Source organism: Crassostrea angulata, chromosome 5 (assembly GCF_025612915.1).
Source record: "Crassostrea angulata isolate pt1a10 chromosome 5, ASM2561291v2, whole genome shotgun sequence".
Lineage (NCBI taxonomy): Eukaryota > Metazoa > Mollusca > Bivalvia > Ostreida > Ostreidae > Magallana > Magallana angulata.
The window spans coordinates 38,015,182-38,038,063 of NC_069115.1; the positions used below are offsets into that span (position 1 = coordinate 38,015,182).

Below are 22,882 nucleotides of genomic sequence, written 5' to 3' on the forward strand. Positions count from 1 at the left end.
AAGCTTGCTTTAAATCGATAGTAGCGCGTTACCTTCGAATTTAACGGGAACTATGTCTACAAGTTAATAGATATATGTTGAGTTAAGGAGGATCTTGTGAGGAGTTAAAAACATGTTGTCTGTTCAAGAAGATACGTTGACAGAGAGAGATGTACTCTTGACAGTTGAAGAAAGTCAGGAAACAAATTGTGATATCAACAATTTATCGAAGAGTTATTCGGGCAGTGAGACATGTCTAAAAACCCCGATTGGACAGGACCATTACGAAGCGAATGAAGAGCGAGGGTATGACACTCTAACCCCTGAAGATACTCTTCGGCAACGTCGTGTGGCCAAACTTCCCCCGGGCAAAAAGTACCATTTATTCATATCTTGTTCAACAGAAGACATAACCGAAGTGAACAAAATATGCAAGGAGCTTGAAAGTAGATTCTTCTTCAAGTGCATGCAACATGATAGGGACTTCGTAATCGGAAAACCATTGGACGATAATATTCAATCCGAAATGGCAAAAAGCGTAAAGGTTTTGATATTGATGAGTCCTGCATATATCACTAGTCGCTGGTGCATGTCGGAGGCAGATGAGGCGGTACGGTTGTCGTATTCAGAGAGAGAAAAACTAAAGATAATCCCTGTTCTGCTGCGACCCCCTGACGAGGGACTTAAACTGCCGCCATTTCTGAATCGCTATCGATATATTGACTCGCAGAAAGAGAAGGATATAACGGCGAAGATATTTGAAGCTTACTACCATTCAGGTATTGAACAGCAAGATGGTATAATCATTAACGTACTATAATCATCTTGTGAGATATGTTGTTGTATGTTAGTGTAGCAAAATCTGTAACCGTGGCTTTAATTGGTCAAAACTGCCTTAGATTTCATTTTTCTAAACGATCTAATATTCCTTCTCTTACAACGAAAAAGTGAAATACTCAATTGTGCCTGATGTTTTGCTGTTAATATTTCCCATTACCAGATGATGCTTTAAAGGGACATGGTCGCGATTTTAATCAAATTCTATTTTTCTGTTTATATTGTTTACCATGCCTTAGGAATGCATATCTATTGATCATATGAAATTTGAGAGTCAATGAGAGTTATAGGCTCGCAATTCTTTGTCATGTAAACAAGGCTCGTGCCCTGTTTTTACATAGGTTAACATAACAGTCAAAATCTTTTCAAGCTGATTCGTCTATCTTCCCATTCATTTTAAGCATAAATAAATTGTTCCTTACTTTTAACACATTCATTTTAGGTCTTAAATTTTCACTTCTACATTCAAAATGTAAACTCGCTGATAACTCAAGAAACGACACTTAAATTGTGGTTGCCTATTAGAAAAACCTCAATGAAGTATTGTAAACGTTAAAATCGAAAACATATTTTTTGACAAAAATTTTGACCATCCCCATTTAACATTACATGCTGATATTTCTTTGTAATATGAGGTTAGTTTAAGGTATCAAGATAATACTTTTATAATCCGATGCTTCTTTTTTATTATCATTGATTGTACTGATAAGTTTCATAATGTAGAAAAATGTCAGCGTATTATGATAAACTATCAGCATTTAAAGACACGCTTTCATCATATAATTTGTAAAAATTGCCCTAATATTTTAACTATCGTCATATATAAGGTGGCAGGGGACAGTTTTTTTTTATACAATTCATTGTAGCCAAGGGATGCATGTCTTCGGAACTCTGTAACTAGAATTTCCTCAGTTCCCATTCAGCACAAATACCTTTAATTCACTCTTTATAAGGCCAATCACCAATTTCTGAAAAAAAATTATTAGTCAAAACCTGTAAAATTCTCTACATACTGGTTTTTATGAGATTTTGACCCTTTCATATTTTGCTAACTTTTCATGATTTTTCAGCTTTTTAGACCTCCCCCAGCTAATTCCCTGCAGAGGGTTGACCTTCCGTACCGCGTGCATGTTGCACTATCACATGTCAGAAACTTACCGGTGTATAGTTTACAATGTCCCATCCACCTACTTTTCTTGTGATTTTACCTCCCGTCTGTAACTTGCAATTTCACTGTGTAAAGTCAGCACAACAGTCATAGCCGCAGGTTTCGCATTTTACAATGTACTTCTGGTTCTCGTGTACCTAACATAAGGGGCCTACATATTGCATATCAATTTCAACAACAGACACCCCTCTAACTAATGATAATCATTAAAAATCATTTCATCAATTTTAGCAACACTCATAAGCCTTCAAGTACAGCAACTCTCAATTTTATAAAAATTTTATAAAAATATTGACGGGTACTTTATTCGAAACTGTCCCTTGCTACCTAAAAAGGCATCAATGAAACAATATCCTATCCTTAAAAAGCAGTTTAGGCTTTCCATGTGAATTTTTTTTAACTCGCCCATTTACGCTAGCCAAAGGTTCACGGTCCACTCCGCATTGAAAGGAGCGACTTGGCTAGCGAATAGGTTTTTCGGGTTATAATTAATAAGTATATTTAAGACGAACCACTTCGATTATTCTTCCTTTTGCTTTTATATAAGCATAGCCTCTTGCACAAGTGTGTATATAAAATTAAGTTGTATTTATTTTACAGTTTACAATACAGGATTGATCCGGAGTTATTACGTTTCCTTTTGTTTTCGTAATTTAACTTTCAATTGTTTGTTTATTTATCGCTTAACAAAGTCTTTTGAAATTTGTTCTGATATGAAAAAAAGAGTAATACCAACAGCCTACAACATCATCATTAATATGTGTATATGAGGGTTCCTGTGGAATTCATTAGATTTCGTGGTGGCTTAATTTTCGTGGAATTCATGGGTACCTCTCATCCACGAATCAATATCCTCCACGAATTAATAAATCAGGGTAATATAGTCATAGTTTCTTTGTAGGGTTAAGAGAATACACGAACCTGTAAAATTTAAGCAATCCACGAAAATTGGATCCAACGAAATTTAATGATTCCACAGTATATAATTTTGTTTTGTTTTTACAGATGCAGTTGATTATATAAAGATACAAGGTGAACAAGGTATATTATTTATTTACTGATATATGGACTGAATTGATAAGTTTTTGTTAACATCGTCAAAAATCACATTTTGAAATATATTAAGCAGACTTTTTGTTAACATTAGATATAATCTTGCAAAACCATGCTTTTTCTGTAACATTAAATTAGACATGTAATTTTAAATGGTCTTCCCGTTCCTGTGCACATGTAATTTACAATAGTTTTATATGGAAATGTTTCTGTATTTCTATAAATGCTATAAAATGTCTGAAATGGGTCGCTTCATTAAACTGATGTTAAGAAATGCATACTTATTTGTAATTTTTTTTTTCACCAATCTGTGGTTAAGAATACAGCCTAATTTTGTTTTGTGTTTTCATAATAAATTAGAAGCCGAAAGTGTTAGTATTATTAATAATGTGACATGATAATAAGTTTCCTTTGCTTTATTTAGAACTCACTGAGGACGAAATCAAAAACCAAAATGGAGCAAGGCTTTTAACGAAAACATTCATTCAGCAACGACCATATTCCGAAAAGGGATATGTGTTCGAGACTGAACAACTTACTTTAAATGAACGGGAATATTTAAAAAATTTACACGAAAAGGTAATGCTATGAAAGCTGTTAGTTGAAAAGGCGCTAGGATATTTTTCAGGCAATATCTTTTCCATATTTATCTTACGATTTTATTGATAGGAAAAATCTATTAGAAAGTACTGGCAAATGTGGTTCGAAAAACGTCTTTTTATGCAAATGTCAAACTCTAAGATTTTTAAAGTAACAATATATGGGTTTTTGAAGTTTATTTACCTTTATATCTGTTATAAAAATTAATCATGAAGTGTAAAACAAGAATAAACAGAACATGACACATGTGCGCTAACCGGTCTGATATTGGCTTCCTGTGCTACTGAATATTTCTTCTTCTTTTTTTTTAAATATTCTTATTAATAAAACAATACCGTTCCATGTAATAGTAAACTCAAAAATTTGTGATGGCTTTTTTTACGAAAATTCGTATATGCCCCTTCACCGACATATTTATTAGTCCACATTAATATTTGTTCTTTTTACACAACGATCTTATGATGTAGTGTGTGGACCAGTTTGAGGCTGCTGTCTCCTTGGTAACCGATCACAAACTCATGAGGTACTACAAGATTTTTACCATGGCTATCTTTACCCACGCGGCAGCGTTCTTCTTCTCCGCTACCCTTGTCTCATCGGTCTCAACCCTGTACATGACCAGTGTTCTCATCGTCAGGAACTTTGAATCATTTCCTTCCTTTGGTGAAGTGCTGTCAATTTCACTATTTGGAGGATGTTGTTTTTATATTGTGTTTGTAGTGGGAATACTTTTCTATCGAAGAGGGGTAAGTATTGTTTAAGACGTTATCAATTATTGTTATGCTCCCAGTCAATATTTTTATTTGCTTTCCTTTCTTTGGTTTAAACATTATAGAACGTGACTAACTCATATATATCTAGGTATGTTCGGTGAGAATCAATATTCGGCAGTGTGGTCGTTATAGCCAAAGCTTCGCCCACTCAATTGCAAATTTCATATCATTTAATACAGAAACCGCATGCCACAAGTTCTTAAACCATTTAGAATAGCCACCGTTTGAAATTCTTTAAAATCAGAGTAGTTTCCCTTTGCATATTGACGTAACATTGTTGTCTGGAGCAGGACAAAATAGTAGCGTCAAGGAAAAAACGTTTAAAATTGAATAGCAACAAAACATTGTAAGTTAACAGTAAAGCAAAATTTTTCCAAAGAGAAATTGAAATGTGAGGTTGATAATTGTGAGTCTAAAGAAGTTTAATTAGACGAGATGGTCTTGTAAACATGGGTTTAAATTTGCGTAGGTCATCTCTTTTTGTGCATTAATATGTCACCTGATAGTCCTCGAGGGGGGGGACACTTATTAAGTTCGTTGCTGTCTGACTACAGCAATACATCGGGTTTATCAATCTCATAGCTTGTCAGTAACGAACCTAATAGGTAATAATGGTCATACGATAGACAAACAGATAGATAGAAAGATAGATGGACAGATAGATAGATAGAAAGACGGACGGACAGATAGATAGATAGATAGATAGATAGATTCTTATTCAAAATTATTTATTGATAAATTAAATTTATTGTTTACAGATGACAGTTCATATACGCAAACAGTTATGGAAGTCGGTAAATATAAAGTATTTCCGGGAAACGAAGTGTTTGGTTGATTACAACGATACATCTGTTCGGGAACCTGCTGTATCTTTTTTTTCCATTATTTAAAAACAAATTAACATTTTGTATTAAATGTGGCCTATTTAATTATTGTAAATTTGGAGGATATTCATATCGCCACTTGCAACCATCCTTGATCAAACATAGATTTTCATCTTTCGATATGACACAACTCCTTGTCAGGTAAGTTGTGTGATGGTATTTATTGCAAAAAAAAATGTTTTGATGTATATGCTTCGTAATGACATAAACAAGGTATTATCAAATAGTTCGTGGAGAAACGCCGGAAAACAAACAACAACAAAATACCCAGTCAGTTTTAACGTAACGTTTATTAAGCCCTACTTTTTTATCCTCTATACAAAATCATAAATAATGAACATCGTATTTTAAACTCTAAATTTTCTCTGTGTTTGGTCGTATTTATTCTTTAAGCTATCATAACCATGATTTATAAGATTCTGTCCACGATTGTTTCCTTGTAAAAGTAGGATCGCTCTATTTAATAAAACAGCATTTTATAACGGATGTAAACACTTTACTATATTAGATTTTAATTATCAAAAATGAAATGGATGTTTAAGAAAATGTTTTTTTCTAGAAAAATATGATGCAAAAAATTTCAGAGTTGTTTAAACATGTCTTGTATATAATGTTATGGTTATATTTTCAATTCTCATGCAATCGATATGTTTCAGGAATATCTAAATGTACTGATTGAGCAAAAATATTTTTACTTGGACGAAGAAGCAATAAAGGTAACAAAAATATTTGTATATCAATGTATACAACACACAAAATACAAAATTAATGTTGTTTACTATACATCAGCAAAAACCAAAACCAAAATTTCATATACATGTATATACATTTGTTGATATCTCTTAACAATACACATTGTTATGTATAGTGATGAATAAACATTGATGCACCCTAAAATCATACCACCACCACCAACCCCCCCCCCCCCCAAAAAAAAAAAATAAAATAAAAAATAGATTCTTGACTTTCTGAAATAAATAAATATGCAGTCGTGTTGATGAAATAAGATTTGGATGATTGTATCGGTAAAAATATGGCAAGAAATAGTACGGATTTAGAGTTTTAGGATTTCGATTAAAGGTTTTCTATTATTTCCGTAACAAAGACAAAATGTGTCCAAGGTTAAAATACAAACTCGGTTAGTTATGTAAATATAACTATCTGAACTGCAGGATGTAATAAGAATTTTTTGACAAATTATGTATGAAACGACGCAACTAAAAAACCAAAGTTTCTTTTTCTACAACTTCTGCTGAATATACTGATAATCATATTAAATACATTTGTGATTAAGCTACATTTTTTCACGAGAATAAAAACAGCCAGGGTTTCTGTTTTGACCCCAAATCCTTTGCCGGTTAAGGTTTCAAAACACAACCAAAAATAAAAAGTCTATGGGGATTAAGCATTGCACACGGCAATAAATAGATACAAGATTTTTCCATCATAAATCCCCATAAGAAATGTATTTTTGTACCTGTGAATTTCTCCAAGCATAAAAAGGGAACATTGGAAAAAGAAATTTTAAATGTTCGTCATAAATTGAGTTCAATTCTTCTTTACTGACAGATGTGTTTATTTATTTACAAAATCAACAAAAAGTGATGAAAACGGTTATCTTAGAGAGACTTTAATCTACCTTTCTGGGAAGGGGACATTTTTAAATATTTTTTTCTTAAGTGCGCCTGATTTAGATCAGGGCAACATTACATATGACTTTGTGTGCCTTTTGTAGACCATGGCAGAAGAACAGATTGATAACAAACTGTCTGAGCTTCAACGTCTTGGTGTCCTGGCAGACTGGTTTCGATTACCTGTCTACGATTACAATCGTCATCATACATGGCTAAGGAAACAGTGCTTGTGTCAAATGTTGGAGATGAGCCTGATTCAAAGGGAAGTGATTACAGTGTGACAACTTTGAAACAAAATGATGGAGAATATTGAAAGTGTTTTACTGAAGTAATGACTAGGGACAAAATGAAACGAACCAAAGTCATTGACTACTTCATTTTAATATTTATACTGATACATGTACTTATTTGATTCTCTTATATGTATTTCTGTTTTTTTTAAACAGCTGCCTGGATCTGCGCTTAGTTACTTATTTATGATTATTTTAAAGTTATTTATTATCATTTATTCTTTTTTGTTGATGGTGGTGCTTTTGTAATGTGTTTAGGTAAAGTTATTTATATATTTACAATTAAATAACGTTGCTGCTTTGATTAAATAAGTGTTATTATATGCTACAATTATACGCTGTAAAAGACTTTTCTACTCATTAATTAAGTCAGACAACTGGAGAGGACGGTGGATGCGCATTTTATTCGCCCATAATTTTGGTGGTCCTTTAATTGTATCCATATTTTGAACAGGCAGAAATTCACGGCAGATACGAGCAACATGTGCTTATCTTGTTGTAGGGTTAGTTGCATTGGTGGAATAGCAATGTTTACTTTATAGCAGCCTGTAATGAGTTCTTTTTGGATTTTGTCAGCTGAATGAACAATAAGATTTTGTAAAGAAAATAAACAAGTTTAATTTGAAAAAAAAATTAATAAACAAAACAAATCATTATTCTCACTCCCTCTTTCACACCACTCTCATTCGAACATAACAAAAAAAAAGAATAATAATTCAATTAAACAAATGAACAAATATCTGATACTATCAACTAAATTCATGATTAAATCACACTGTATCAGATATAAAATGGAAGTAAACTACAAAATGTTGTTTAGAAGCTATTTCAACCGATAAAACTCTTGTTGAAAAATTTACTCAAAAAAATATTAAAGTTCAATAATTCAAAATACCGTGAATTTACAATTACTTCAAATTTCAGCTCAAAAGCATGTATATGAAAATTAGCCTGTAATAACAGTCGCTTTTTAACACTTAAAACCTCTCTGAAAATGAACTCAAGGTCACTATGCACTCGAGACGCTCCTGCCCTCGTCAAATTTCCTGTCCCTCTTGTCGCTATCCTAACTGAAAGCCCCGGACTCGCAGGTCTCTCGCTTCCAGTCTACGACACTGCCCGGATAGAAAGCCACGCCCCACTCAGCATAGAATGCGTCCCCGACCTTCGTCAATTGTCCCCACGACCTTCCATAGGAAAATTTCCGTCTAGCACACCAGTCTGTATTTCAGGTAATTGTATCAAACACCCTTACGCACTGAAAATAACATACTGTGACCAATAAAGTCCCGAGAAACATACAAACATACTACCAATTACACTAAGAACTAAATTACCAGCGAAATGTACAAAATAACAACAAAACAACCTTACCGGCTAGGAAAACATGTGCCCGCCTAACAGAATCCAAAATTTCAATGGCTACCCATTTCTCCTTAGTATTAAGCTAACTTGAGATATTCACCATATCTTGAAACAGGAGCTGCAAAACGTGGCACCCGGCTGATGTCGTTACCGGACCCTCTACTGACCACTACACCCAAACCGGTCACTTTAAATACTCGATCTAAAAATAGCACACTCACCCGACACTCGTCACTCACATACGGTAACCCATTCATAACAAAATTAAAGAGGAACACAAATATAAACACCCGTATATACAAAACTGAATCAACTTTATTACACAGCCTTTATCCGATAGAGAGTTTTCCTTGCAAAGTTTTAGATTTTATATATGTTTAATAAGTGTACAGATTTTAACAACAAAATAAGAACTGACCTGTGAAACTTACGCAACATTATGATATTTTGACTGAGTTAGACTAATATCGCAAAAGGGAATTGGTGACATGGAGAATAAAAGCAGAGAAAGACAGATTTGATGCTGAAAATGTTGAAGCCTAAATGAACTTTTCTTTGATACATGGATTTAAATATGTTGTTATACTTACATAAGATTCAAACACCTTAATTAAAACTAATCGTTCTTCCAAATTACTCAAGTTGTTCACACTAATAAATTACAAAAAGAAGGCAATCATTATTTTTAAGAACAAAAAAGGAAGCAAAGCAAATACAGCCGACAATGAATATATAAATTTCCCTATATTCGAACAAGACGAATTAGATTTGGTATACATGTGTAATACAATGGATGGAATTAATCATGCGGCGCACACGAGGCGAACGATCCATCTTTGAAGAATTTAAGCAAATGAATTGAAATACTCTAATGTTTCTTTGATACATGGATTTAAATATGTTGTTATACTTACATAAGATTCAAATACCTTAATTAAAACTAATCGTTCTTCCAAATTACTCAAGTTGTTCACACTAATAAATTACAAAAAGAAGGCAATCATTATTTTTAAGAACAAAAAAGGAAGCAAAGCAAATACAGCCGACAATGAATATATAAATTTCCCTATATTCGAACAAGACGAATTAGATTTGGTATACATGTGTAATACAATGGATGGAATTAATCATGCGGCGCACACGAGGCGAACGATCCATTTTTGAAGAATTTAAGCAAATGAATTGAAAAACTCTAATGTTTCTTTGATACATGGATTTAAATATGTTGTTATACTTACATAAGATTCAAATACCTTAATTAAAACTAATCGTTCTTTAAATTTACTCAGGTTGTTCATACTAATAAATTTCAAAAAGAAGGCAATCATTATTTTTAAGAACAAAAAAGGAAGCAAAGCAAATACAGCCGACAATGAATATATAAATTTCCCTATATTCGAACAAGACGAATTAGATGTGGTATACATGTGTAATACAATGGATGGAATTAATCATGCGGCGCACACGAGGCGAACGATCCATTTTTGAAGAATTTAAGCAAATGTATTTTTTAAAAACTCTAATGAATTATAAATAAGGAACCTAATGTTTCTTTTTTTTAGACAAAGGTTGGTGTAGGTTGACGTGACGTGTATCATATACATTGTATCTTGGTGTCATTGTACCAAGATATACAATACCCTGTCGGATGATTTTGCCTGTGTCAAGGTGGCATTTTAAAACACATCTAAGAGACAATTCCTTAAAATCGATAAACCATGGTCTAAAGATATAAACAGTCATAAAGTCTTAGATAAACCACTTGTTAAGTATTTAGTTTGTCGTATCTGTTAGATAAGAAATATACCTTTGATTTTCGTTCAGTAATAATTAATTCCTAATTCAAAGAACTAATGTATTTCAACAAAGCCAAAAAAACCGCATACAAGCAAACAATTGCTGGAATTTTAAAAAAAAAAATTCATTTAAAACCAATGAAAAGTTTATATCAGTTAAGTTGCTTGAAAATTTTGTTTTCGGAAAAGTTTGTCTTAGATCAGATGCAGTTCAAATCCGTTTGAATTTTTGTTCTTATCTTTAGGTAAGACGACACAATCATATCTAGTGTACTTGCATGCAATGAGAGGTAAAATTTTTAAAATGCCACTAGATCAAACTTTGAAATTTATCGATTTTCGATTAATGTCACTCCGCCTTTCGTCGATAATTTATTTTCTTTCATGTTTGCTTTCAATGCTTCATTCGATTGTAGTGCCGTTACTCCGAGCTACCAAAAATTGTTTATGTATTGCCGCTGTGGGAATATTTTGACGGACTGTAAGCTATCATTGACAAGGACTAGAGGGGCTGATTTTAATAACCGTAAGTATTCTTTGAAATAAAAAGCTCCCTTCATTTTCGCAAATAATATTTAGAGCATCTGATCATGAGTCACACAGGTGACCCATTGCAAATGGTTTTTGTTCGTTGTCGAGCGTAACAATTACTGTTTCTTAACTTTTCCTTGAAAAATATCTGGTCAAGTCTTCACAAATGTGGTACATGTATGATTCATCTTTATAGGAAAAGGAATATACATTGTAAAATTCATTACTCATGCCTTGCGGGCGCAGGTCAAATTGCTAAATTTTCATCTTCTCTCCTTCTGTACATCCGAATGAAAAACTGAATTCATAGTTTTCATAGTTATAGACCAGAAAAAATTCCACCAAAAGTATAAATTTTATGTCTTTAGAGTAGAGGGTTTAATAGTAGGCAGGACCAATATAGTCATATAGTGTAAATGTACATAATTCTTTAACATCGTCTTCTTTATATCTGCTGATAGGGAATTGTTGACATCGTATTAGACAAAAATGCACTTCAAAATTGTTCATGTACATGTACACTTGCATGGGAATTTGGTTTGACTATAGGACCATAATGTTTATGAAGTAGTTGGGGAATGGTCATAAAGTTTATAATGTTTAAAATCTCTTTTTGTTTTACTGTTGAATTAAAATAAATACACATTATTGGAGCAGATCTAGAGTTGTTAGCTGTTTATCAAAGTTAAGGAACCTTAGGGGGTTGTCCTTTAAATATGCCGAACAAGAGCAGTACTTTAGATATAGTGATACTGACAAAAGCATAAATGCAAATCAAGTAGTGAAATAAGGCAGTGTACCACTTAATTTTTCTTAAGAATGCCAGGAGGATTTTTTTGGGTGGTGGGGGTTAGGTGAGATATCTATAATAGGTATCTTTAGTGTCTTTTGTCAACAAAGTAACTAGTCATGCACTTTTATTTTTTGTTTACTAAAATCGTAGGTTTTGTAAGAATGTAGGTAGGGAATGCGGGGGTCAAACCTAATTTTTAGTCTAGAATAAAGCCAAATTAAATGCATATGCGAGATTACTTCACTGATTTTTGTATGACCTATGGTATTCAGGTGATGTTAAGGCCTCTGGGTCTCTTTGTTTAATATTTATATTTAATCGACAAATTTAGATTTATGTTTTCCTAACTTATTCCTGTAATGTTTATGTATTATTGTTATCTGTATAAAAACTGAATAATAATAAAGATAAAGTCTTCCCATAGTAAGCTCTAAAAGATAGTTAAAGAAAAATTCTTTGTCATAATATTGTCAGGAACAAACTATAAACCCAGGTTAGAAGTAACAAAGGCAATATAGACTGGAAATTTTAAAGCATGCAGTTAAAAATCAATATTGGTTGAACTATACGTACGTTTATGTAAACCAAACAAGTTTTGCAAACATGTACAATTGCTGATTTAAAAAGACCTTGACATCGTTTTATTGTGCAAGATGTCCACGTGAATTTGTAATGAATGTGTTTTTCTCTTTTAGGTAGGTCACATGTTTAAGGGCTTTTAGTTCACCTACCTTACTGACAACGCGCATTAATAATTGTATTATGTGTTGATATAGAGATCAATTTTTAATTTCAAAGGAATATCGAGCCTTACTTTCAATAGTCCTTTTAGGAACGCCCGGTAAAACAATTTTGGTGTAAAGTAAAGCATGCTTAATGAATCTGTAGCAGTAAAATTATCTATATATTGCTTGCATAGATATTTTATATACAAACAAACGTGATTCTTAGATCCTGCTTTAATAAATATGAATGGTTTCTGTTTTAGATACTGCAAACTTTATCTACGAAAAATACAAGTATTGTATTAATAAGGGCCATGCAATGTGCATATTCAAGAATGTACACTGTACAATGTTTTATTGACTGATGTTTAAAATGGAATTGGGATCGAAGACACCACAAAAAGATATCCTGAGATGTTTAATTTGCTCTGAATTTTATGAAGACCCAAAAACTTTGCCATGCCTACATACGTTCTGCAAGAAATGTCTCCTTAAAGATATTCAGAAGAAACCAACTGACCTTCCAACGAAATGTCCAGTTTGTCAAGAAACATTTGATGGAGCCCCGGAAGATATAGATAATAATGTCGTTTTGCAAAACTGGGTGAAGTTTTTCAAAGATAAGGCTAAAGATCTGGTAAATCCGATTTGTGCAGTTTGCAAACTTAGACTGCAAAAAAACATAGCTGCAGCTACACAGTGCATTAGTTGTATAGATTTTTTGTGTGAAGCATGTTCTAAAATTCACACTTATACAACTTCAACGATCAATCATCGGGTGTTGTCTCTGACAGAAATAAAAACAGGGAAGTATGATTACGCTATGTTTATGGTCAAGTTCAAAAGAGCCTTTTGCCCCAATCATTCTGAACAGAAATATAAGTTCTATTGTAAACCATGTCATATTTTGACATGTTATCAGTGCATTCTTCTTGGGCATAATGGGCATGATCTGAAGAGTTTGGATGACTTAAAAGAAGAAAAGTTAAGCGCTACAAAGAAAGTTTGCGAAAAATTAAAAGAAAAGTTGAACACGTTAAACCAAAGCAAAAAATCAATGAAATCCAAAGAAGACCAACTTAAAACACAGAAGACAACACTAGAGAGACAAATAACAAAGAAGTGTTCCGAAGCCGTAAGTAGAATTCATAAAAGAGGAAACCAGGTGAAAATGGACCTAGACAACTTTTATGTACCAAAGTTGAAAGATCTTGAAACCGTGGTCAACAAAATGACTTTTCAATGTGAAATCATAGAACAAGCTTTACAATACGCAGAATTTGTGTGCAATGGTGCGAACGATGAGATAATCCTCTCATTAGATGAACTCAAAGAGAGACTTGAAAACCTTGCTAAATGTGATGATGACGCAGGTTACAAAGGTTTGTATTCTTATTTAACCACAGAAACGCCAAACTTTACCTTGAAGATAAATGAGCCTTATTTAAACTTGTTGCTAGATAATGAACAAACCTTTTCGAAAGAAATTGAAGAAAAGGGCGGAAAATCATATTCAAAAGAAGATAATTCGTCTGATTTTGTTTGCTTAACAGATAAAACCACACAAACATTAGAAGAAGATTTTAAAAAAAATAATGAAAAAAGGGATACCATGAAAATAAAATGTAAAATCAATAAAATGAAATCTGTAGACTTGACAGAAGATGATGACACACATAAGCCTTATTTTACGGGCGTTGCATGGATTGCTGAAAATGAATTCGTAGCCGTAGATGCAGGAAATGCAAAAATAAAGATATATTCGCTTTTGTCTGGAAATATATTGAAAAAAGTTAAAATTGCTGAACCATTGGCAGTTTCTGTTTGGGATGAAGGTATTGCGTGTTTATCGAAAGATAACAAATTGACGACTCTAACACGTGACCTACGCCCACAGCAAATTTTCCCCAATGTGTCAAGTATATTTTCATCTCTTCCCAGTTTGAACCAACTAACTTGGATAGAAAACACGACTATTTTTATTCGAAAGAAGGACACATTTACAAAAATTCCTCTAGATGTGAAATCAACTCAACCAATCTTTATTCGATACGCTTGCTGTCTTCCGAGTGGCCTTTTTGTTATTTCTGATAAAACAAATACATGTGTTCATTTAATTGACACACATGGCAAGATTTTCAGGACACTCTGTTGCAATCCTGGATCAATAACCTTTGACAAATATTACAATATATTCGTAACATTTTTCGATACCGCCTCAATTTGGGTTTACGATATCGATGGAACCTACATTACAGATTTGAACTTAGATGAAAGACCAAGAAGCATATCAATTCTGCACGACAAGCTACTTGTTGCCGTTGAGCGTGGATGTAAAGTATATGTATATGATATTACTTATAAATGAACATTAAGTCAATAGCATTATTTAGTTCTTTGTCTCATCTCGTTATTGTGGTGCATTTAGGCAATTAATGTATTTAAGCAAATATTTGTCATGATTTAAGGACCCTGAATAGTCAACAAATTACCAGTATATCTACTTAAAATGTCAAAATATGATTTGTTAACCATAAACTATCTACTGAAATCAGTATATTTTACTTTTATTATTAATTATTTTGTTTTATTTTATTATTACCTTAATTATTAACTATCTTCTACGAGCGTTGTTTGAAAATTATTGAGACATTCAATATTATACATTTTGAAAAAAAAAATAATCCCTTGAAAATTCACCAGAATGTTAACCAGGACGACATTTATTAACGTTAAAACTTTCTAGTCCATAACAATTTGATCATCTCTGGTAAGCTGATAAACTTGTCTATGTACAGTGACCAAGAGCAGCCGCGAACTATTCGCAACGTCATTTTAACGCAGCACGTTGCTCATAAGTTTTAAATACAAATCAATAGAGGACATGCAATTTTCTTAATTTCTCATTTGTTTTCATTATATTAATATTATCCAATAATAAAATACTGTGAAACGTCTCTGAAAGTCGTTTTGTACACATTTTACAACCGTTTACGTTCGCTGGTGTGTCATTTTTATTCTTCTTAAAAAGGAAGGAAAAACAATTATTATCTATATTGATAATTTGGTTTAAATTACAACCCGTGGTCATGCTGTTTTGAAAATAAACTACATATATAAGCTTTAATGCACCCTTAAAGTTTTTACTGGAGGCTGACATGATGTGGAACTCTTTCGCATTAAAAACCCCAAAAAAAGGAAAAAAAAATTCCCGTCCGTCTGTCCGTCTGTCTGTCAGTCTGTCTGTCTGTCTGTCTGTCTGTCTGTCCAAATTCAGTTTTCCACACTTTTTTTCTTTATGTGTTTGAGGAATAATATGAATTTTGCTGAACAGCTTCAAATTTGTCAAACTACAGATCAAGTTTACACTTTTGTAGCGTCTGGTTGACATATTTTCGAGAAAATTAATTTTTTATATTCCAATTTTTTAATGTTCGGGTTCGATATTCTGCATAACAGTGCATTGTTTTCATTATTTCCACAAACCGGTAGGGGACATGTATTGCTTATGCAATACTCTCAGAATGCTTGTTCATTTACATGTATCACACAGGTGTTTGAAAAGGATTATATATGGTGTGAGCCTAAAATGGCCCCCTAAAATGAACATTGTCATTTTACTGTAATTCTTTTTTATTTGTACAGATATACAATTGAAGTTTTTTCATAATTTTCATTTTGATTTTAATGCCCACAATTTAAAAATATGACATCATAAAGTTTACCTTTTTCCGCCATTTCTCATTTTTAGCATAAAACGGCTTGTTTTGAGGCAGTTTATCTTTAAGGAAACATTGGGCGACTGCTTGAACAAACAAAATATTTTCACCAAAGATGTATCTCTCCAATACTTATAAGTGACAAAAAGTTCGTTTTTGTTCAAAGAGTCGCATTATATATCCCATTCGAAAAAAAGATGAGAGAAATGTCAATTTTTGATTGATTTTGATTGAATAATAAAGATAGCGTCACTTCTGACGTCATATACTGCCAGTGAGTGCATATAAATCAAATAAATTGGTGAAAAACATATTTCATGTCAACTCTTTACAAAGTAATGTGCCTGAATCATTTTAAAAATATCGAATTTTGGGGGCCAAATTTGGGGGGTCATAATTTTTACAGAAAGAATTGAGATTAACAAAATATAACTAAAGGTAAAACATGTGATAAAAAGGATCTCTCGTGAATTGCAATGGTATATGATTTTTATCCAACTCGTTGTATGTTTTCTATTCCCTCGCCAAGGCTCGGGAATAGAAATCACACAACTCGTTGGATAAAAGTCATATTCCATCGCAAATAATGAGAGATCCTCTATATTTACCTTATTGTTTTTCAATCAATGTTTTGATTTTCTGTGCAACATATGTTCGGACAGTCACACTCTTTAAACTTCAACAATAAATTATTAGGTTTTTCATCGATAAATTGTCTTGTCGATTTGGGGGTTTATTAAAAAAATAATTTTGCTTCTGTTTATTTCCGTTATCATGGATATTTTGGAATTAACAAAGAAATACACAACGCTATCTATTGACAGTTCAAAGTACAGATATTTAAACATTGAAACCTGGTACTTTCGTATACATAATACATTTAATGTCACAGAACAAACAAAAGCAGTGTCAATTAAACTTTTGATATAATATAAAACATATATCATGAGTTTCACAATTTTATTTCAAAGGACTTGGACACGATTTGACTCGAAAGTTTCAAATTTTATTTTTCCATTCTCAATGTTTATACTGATAAGTATAGAAGCTTTTAATGCTGTGTTAAAATTTGAAGGTCAAATATCAAGTGATGAGCAAGATACAGAGTTCATAATTCTTTGTTTTGTAAACAAAGCTCGAATATTGTCATTTTTTACATATGTGTTGTATTTTTAAGTTTCAATCAAATATATCTTTCTTTTGTTGATACAAGTATTAATGAAGATATTGAGTTAGTTTAAATTGTTTTTACATGTCATTTTGTCTAAGAAATGGTAAATCTCTACATTACATTATTTGTAAACAGCTTTAAGACTCGAGCTTTGTTTACATAATAACTAATTCTTACCTCTTTATCTTGCTTGTAACTTGACTTTAACATTTAATATTTTGGTCAATCATTTAAAATGCACCGGTAAACTATTTTATACATAAAAAATAAGAATAAAATTTTTGATCTCAAATCGTGTCTAGGTCCCTTTAATGATGCTTACTAAAGTATGCAATAAAATGGTAGCAAAGAGTAGTTTTACTATGTAGTTGTTAATCTGATAATATAGAAATCTTTATGTAATTGAAAGAATAGAATTGGAAATTTCAGAGGAAAAAACATATGTCATATCATTAATCGGCTAACTTTTTTGTCAGTAATTACATACGGATATATTGTATGATGATTTTGCATTTCGCAAAAAAAGGTTTTAGTGCCAGAAAAAAACTGTGGTCTCGCTTATTCGAATTTAGAGTTTAGATAATAAGAACCAGTATGTCATTAAACTACATATGTAAATCCATTTTTCATACACAAATTTGAAATACAATTTCTGACCATATCACTGTAATTTTTAAACTATCTCCTATTAAGAATGTCGTTTGTTTTTTTCAATGACAAAACTGGGAGATCTATACTGAACCAAAATTTTGTATATGTACCCTTGCTTTGGCTATCAATTTAAAATTTTTTAAGTGGCATTTCGTAAAAACCGCAAATATTAGCTGCTTATCAATAATGATGTTCTACCTACTTCCTTGTAATTTCAATGAAGACTTTTAAAAATTTATTATTTTCTTACTTCTGGTATTCAAAAAATAATTGATCTACATGTCATGCCTAACACAATACTACCACATTTTCTAGGTATTTCGGATTGCACAAATATAGATCGTATCACATAACTTATTATAATTATAGGTTCTAGGATCACTTTTTCACACTATTATTATTAAGGACGTTGTTTACTCAGGGTTTGAGTTCTCAAATCCGGATAGTTAAATAGGTAAATTTCATGAGTAAAATTTGTTTTAAATACAAAAAGTATTTATGAAATGAATTATTATTAATATAACCATCGAAATTTTTACTAAATTATGGAATTAGGCTCTGACAAAGTTTGACTTTTAGCAAAACAGAGGACATTCGAACTAAATTTTTCAGATTTTGTTTTCCATTGAAATATTTTTGGTAGTACTATGATATTTAAAGTTAAGATTTTATTTGTTAGTCAACATAATTTTGCATATTTTCTGTTGGTTTTATCTTGCTTTTTCGTTTAGATAATCGTATGGCACACACTACAAAAATATTGAAAAATGCTTAAAAATTAAAAACAATTAAAAAAAACGCAAAATTTTTATCATTGACCTCATATAAATTTTATACCAGCAGAAAAAGGTCAATAGACTTAGTTTAATACTATTAATGTTTTAGCATTATCATCATTCAGATTTTTGTTATATTGAATGAAAAATGGGTAGTAATTTGAAAACTGATAGAGGAAATTCGGACTAGAATATTTATAAAAATTGTGAATGAAAACTTAATGCTTTGTATCTATTTAATGTCAATACCATTCATAAACTTTATTTCATTTGTTAAAGAGTTAAGCAATTTGTATTATTTTCACAATTAAAAAAATCTGAATCATAGTGAAAAATGTTTATGGATTTTTCTTGAATTTCCCAAAAATATCCAATGGTCATTAACTCAAAAAGTAGGTCATTGACCTACTTTTTTGAAAGTGAAGAATAACACTACCATGTAAGGTCTATAACACACAATGATTGGTTTTTCATTATCATCAGTGGAATTTGTTTTCATTCTGAGTAAACGTCATCCTTAAGTTAAAAAACGTGTCAATTCATTTGATATTTATTTTTATCAAATAATTATTAATATTGTTTTTTATCACTTATATGAAATTAATCCAATTCCCTGTACCTTATTGTAGAATTTAAGATTAATAACTTGATTAATTTAATAAATGCATTAAATATGTATTTAAGTTTATCCTGTATTAGATGTCTGAGATGATTGAAAATCGTTATTTGTCAAATATAACACAAGCTGTCTAAAAATCGTTATGAGCGAAATAATAGTTACGTTAGCATAAGAGCCAGATGGAGAGCATGTTGAAGAGTTTTGTATAGTATTGTAAATATATAACAAACTCAATAATTTTACATTTACTCTACTTTGCTTGCAATTTTCTGCTTTATAAATTTGTTTGATTTGATGTGTTATGTGCATTCTGCACGTCCACATGCAATGAAAGTCAGGAATCTGTCACTAGATTCAAGCTGTTCATCTATTGATTATTTTTTTAATCCTTCATTCTTTCAGTTGTACAGCATTAACTATTACGAGGAGTAATAGAATGTGCATTACGTTTATGTCTTGCCGCAAAGACACGCATTTGCTAACTTAAAGGAATTTCTGTGAACAGTTATCAGTGATCATTGATAACCTCGAGGAGTCAAAGAAGTTGTTTGTTCAAATTCCCGGACATGTAAGTAATATGTGAACCTATCCCTTCATGTTTCTTTTTGGTTGTCTTTTTATGATAAATATTCATTTAAAAAAATGAAAGATCTGTGTAATATAAACTAAATGAATGTTTTTAATACATCTAGTAATTCTGTTACATTAGGGGGAAGTAACACCGTTGTGTGTTGACTAAATCCATGACATCATATAAATACTTGAAAATTGCACCAGAATTTTTATAACATAAGTCATTGGTAAATAAAATCATCTTAATTTCTATTGTAAATAACACGAAAAATAGAATACCAGCACTCTAACAAGCATATGTTTTTTGTTTTTCTTTTAAATTCTTTGATAAGTTACTAGTAATCCGCTGACAAAAATAACGGATGATATCTGAACTAACTCCCTCATTATGCCACGTGTTAATAATCTATTGGTGTTGGCACTCGTTGTAATTTAACAACTAAGTGCAAAGGCGAAGGTATTAAGACTTGCTTTTCTCAACCATAAAGATAGTACTAAAACCAATGTTAAAAAGTTACCCGGAATAGGAACTTGGTTGGTACATAATAAAGTCTTCTCAGAAGCTCAAGATTTGATTATAATATTCATAAGATCTAGACAATTGGTCTAGTGGAGATTCATTTTACAAATATTTTTACTCAGTTGTAGTATGGAGCTGGCGTCAAAGTCTCTACAATCCGATTTCTTGACCTGTTTTCTTTGTTCGGAATTATACGAAGAACCAACAACATTGCAATGCTTACATTCGTTCTGCAAGAAGTGTATTCTGAAAAATATTCAGCAGCACACTTTTGACGTTAACAAGAAATGCCCAGTTTGCCAAGAAAGAATTGATGAAAACCTGCAAGAAAAAAACACAAATATGCTCTTGAAAAACCGAGTAGTGTTCTTTAAAGAACGGGCCAAGAATTTATCAAATCCTATTTGTGTACTATGTAGACTCAAATTTCAGAAAAGTACAATGGCAGTTGCACAATGCATTAGTTGTTTGGATTATCTGTGTAAAGTATGTTCAAATTTTCACAATATGACAACTTTAACGATAAATCATCAGGTGATGTCACTGACAGAAATAAAATCAGGGAAGTATGATGACGCAATCTTGTCTGTCAGGTTTAAAGTGTTTTGTCCTAAACATCCGGACGAAGAAATAAAGTTCTGTTGTATACCGTGTCATACTTTGACATGTATTCATTGTTTGATACTTGGAGATAAGGGGCACGAATATAAGACTCTGGATATGTTAAAAGAAGATAAAGTAAAAGTTGCAAAGAACGTTTTCCACAAACTGAACGAAAAGTTGAAATCATTAAATCGAAGTAAAGATTCGATGGAATCCGCACAGAACCAACTTAAAACACAGAGAAAAACCATAGAGAGCAAAATTAGAAAAAAGAGTTACGAAGCCCTGAGTAGAATTAACAAAAGAAGAGACAAAATGTTAAAGGATCTAGAGGATTTATATTTACCAAAGTCGAAAGGCCTTACAATCGAGATTAACAAGATAGCTGCTCGATGTAAAATAATAAAACAAGCTTTGCAATATGCAGAATGTATGTCTAAAGGTATGAGTGTTGATGTAGTTTTATCAGTAGATGAACTGATAAAAAGGCTGGAGAATCTTGCAGAAGATGATGATGGAAAATTCAAAATTGCAGGTATAAACACAGAAATGTGAAACATAACTCTGAAAGTAACTAAGCCCCTTGAACTGTTACTAGGTAGTGCTGAACGTTTCTGGAAGGAAATGGAAAGAAAATGTGGTTCTCCACAAGATGATAATTCGTCTGACTTTATTTGTTCATTTGCTGATAAATCCACCCAAACTTCAGAAGTAGATTTTGGAATATGTCATGGGTAATAAGAAGACAATGAAAAGGAAATATGTTTTCAATGAAATAAAAATATAAACTTTTGTCTACAGACGGTGACCAACATGAGCAATTTTAAAGGGCGTTGTGTGGATAGAAGAAAATCATTCCATGGCAACAGATGCGGAAAACGCCAAATTGAATATGTATTTTTTCTGGAAAAATATTAAAAACATTCGCGATATTTGAACCATTGGTAGTTTCCGTTCGGGCTGAAAGAGTTGCGTGCCTATCAAAAGATTACAAAATGACAAATTTTCACTTGATCTAAAACCGCAGCAAATCTTTCCTCAAGTATAAAATCTGTTTCCTTATCTTCGAAATTCAAACCAACATAAATAGATAGAAAGCATGACTATTTTTATTAAAAGGAATGATACACCAATAAAAATACCAGTGAAGTCGGCTAGTGCAGGCTAGCTTCGTTACGCTTCCTATCTACCAGATGCTTAATTCTTTTGTTGTATAAGATCAAGCTAATACATGCATTTATAAAGAAGATGCATGTGGTAAAATTTTCAACTTGCTGGAACGATTCTGAAGCAATTTTCTTTGACAAACAGTTAAGCATTTTCATTTCATATAAATTACACGATAAGCTTCTTGTTGCCGTTGAATATGGATGTTAAATATCGGTCAATGATATTATTTACAAATTAATTTTGAAAAATGTAAATATTGCAAATTTACTAGCAAATGCATGAATATTTAGTAAATCATTAAATTATTTTATGGGTACCACCTTCTCTTTGTGTATTTATGTTATTACACTCAAGCGGATATAGTTTATGCTTTTAGGAGCGTTTTACAATCACTTCTTTATAGCGAAAAAATATTTTTAATTTTATGATGGATTCATATACTTAGGAAATATTGTTTCCATTGTTTTGCGGCAATTATTTGCGACTTTATTTATCTAGATTATATCATATATTTAAATCTTACTTATGTACATCTGTACATTGTAGGTTTAATTATTTATTTCCTGTATTTATACATTTATGTATTAATACTGTTTCTCAGAGCATAGCATTTAAAGCTCATAGCATATCACTAAAATTGCACACCAAACCA

The 22,882-nt window shown here is 31.8% G+C and overlaps 3 protein-coding genes across 3 annotated transcripts; all 3 read left to right on the forward strand.

Moving 5' to 3' along the window:
- The first annotated feature begins 12 nt into the window (after positions 1–12).
- Positions 13–7,552, forward strand: LOC128182700 (uncharacterized). Its single transcript, XM_052851426.1, has 8 exons — positions 13–758; positions 2,990–3,025; positions 3,462–3,616; positions 4,105–4,383; positions 5,169–5,276; positions 5,400–5,435; positions 5,951–6,010; positions 7,030–7,552. The coding sequence occupies exons 1-8, from the start codon at positions 113–115 to the stop codon at positions 7,207–7,209; spliced, it is 1,500 nt and encodes a 499-aa protein (XP_052707386.1). The 5' UTR covers positions 13–112; the 3' UTR covers positions 7,210–7,552.
- Positions 7,553–9,694: 2,142 nt separating this feature from the next.
- On the forward strand, positions 9,695–14,965 carry LOC128185802 (E3 ubiquitin-protein ligase TRIM56-like). Its single transcript, XM_052855468.1, has 2 exons — positions 9,695–10,905; positions 12,692–14,965. The coding sequence occupies exon 2, from the start codon at positions 12,793–12,795 to the stop codon at positions 14,794–14,796; it is 2,004 nt and encodes a 667-aa protein (XP_052711428.1). The 5' UTR covers positions 9,695–10,905; positions 12,692–12,792; the 3' UTR covers positions 14,797–14,965.
- Positions 14,966–20,586: 5,621 nt separating this feature from the next.
- LOC128186090 (E3 ubiquitin-protein ligase TRIM56-like) lies at positions 20,587–22,694 on the forward strand. The gene is given in 1 exon segment (XM_052855816.1): positions 20,587–22,694. A coding segment is annotated over 1 exon segment (1,212 nt). The 3' UTR covers positions 21,799–22,694.
- The last annotated feature ends 188 nt before the right edge of the window (positions 22,695–22,882 follow it).

Coding starts and splice junctions, on each gene's coding strand:
- LOC128185802 (XM_052855468.1), top strand. CDS start 12,793: ATGTTTAAAATGGAATTGGGATCGAAGACACCACAAAAAGATATCCTG.
- LOC128182700 (XM_052851426.1), top strand. CDS start 113: ATGTTGTCTGTTCAAGAAGATACGTTGACAGAGAGAGATGTACTCTTG. Junction 3,026..3,461: donor AAAGATACAAGGTGAACAAG/GTATATTATTTA, acceptor TGCTTTATTTAG/AACTCACTGAGGACGAAATC. Junction 5,436..5,950: donor ATGACACAACTCCTTGTCAG/GTAAGTTGTGTG, acceptor GATATGTTTCAG/GAATATCTAAATGTACTGAT.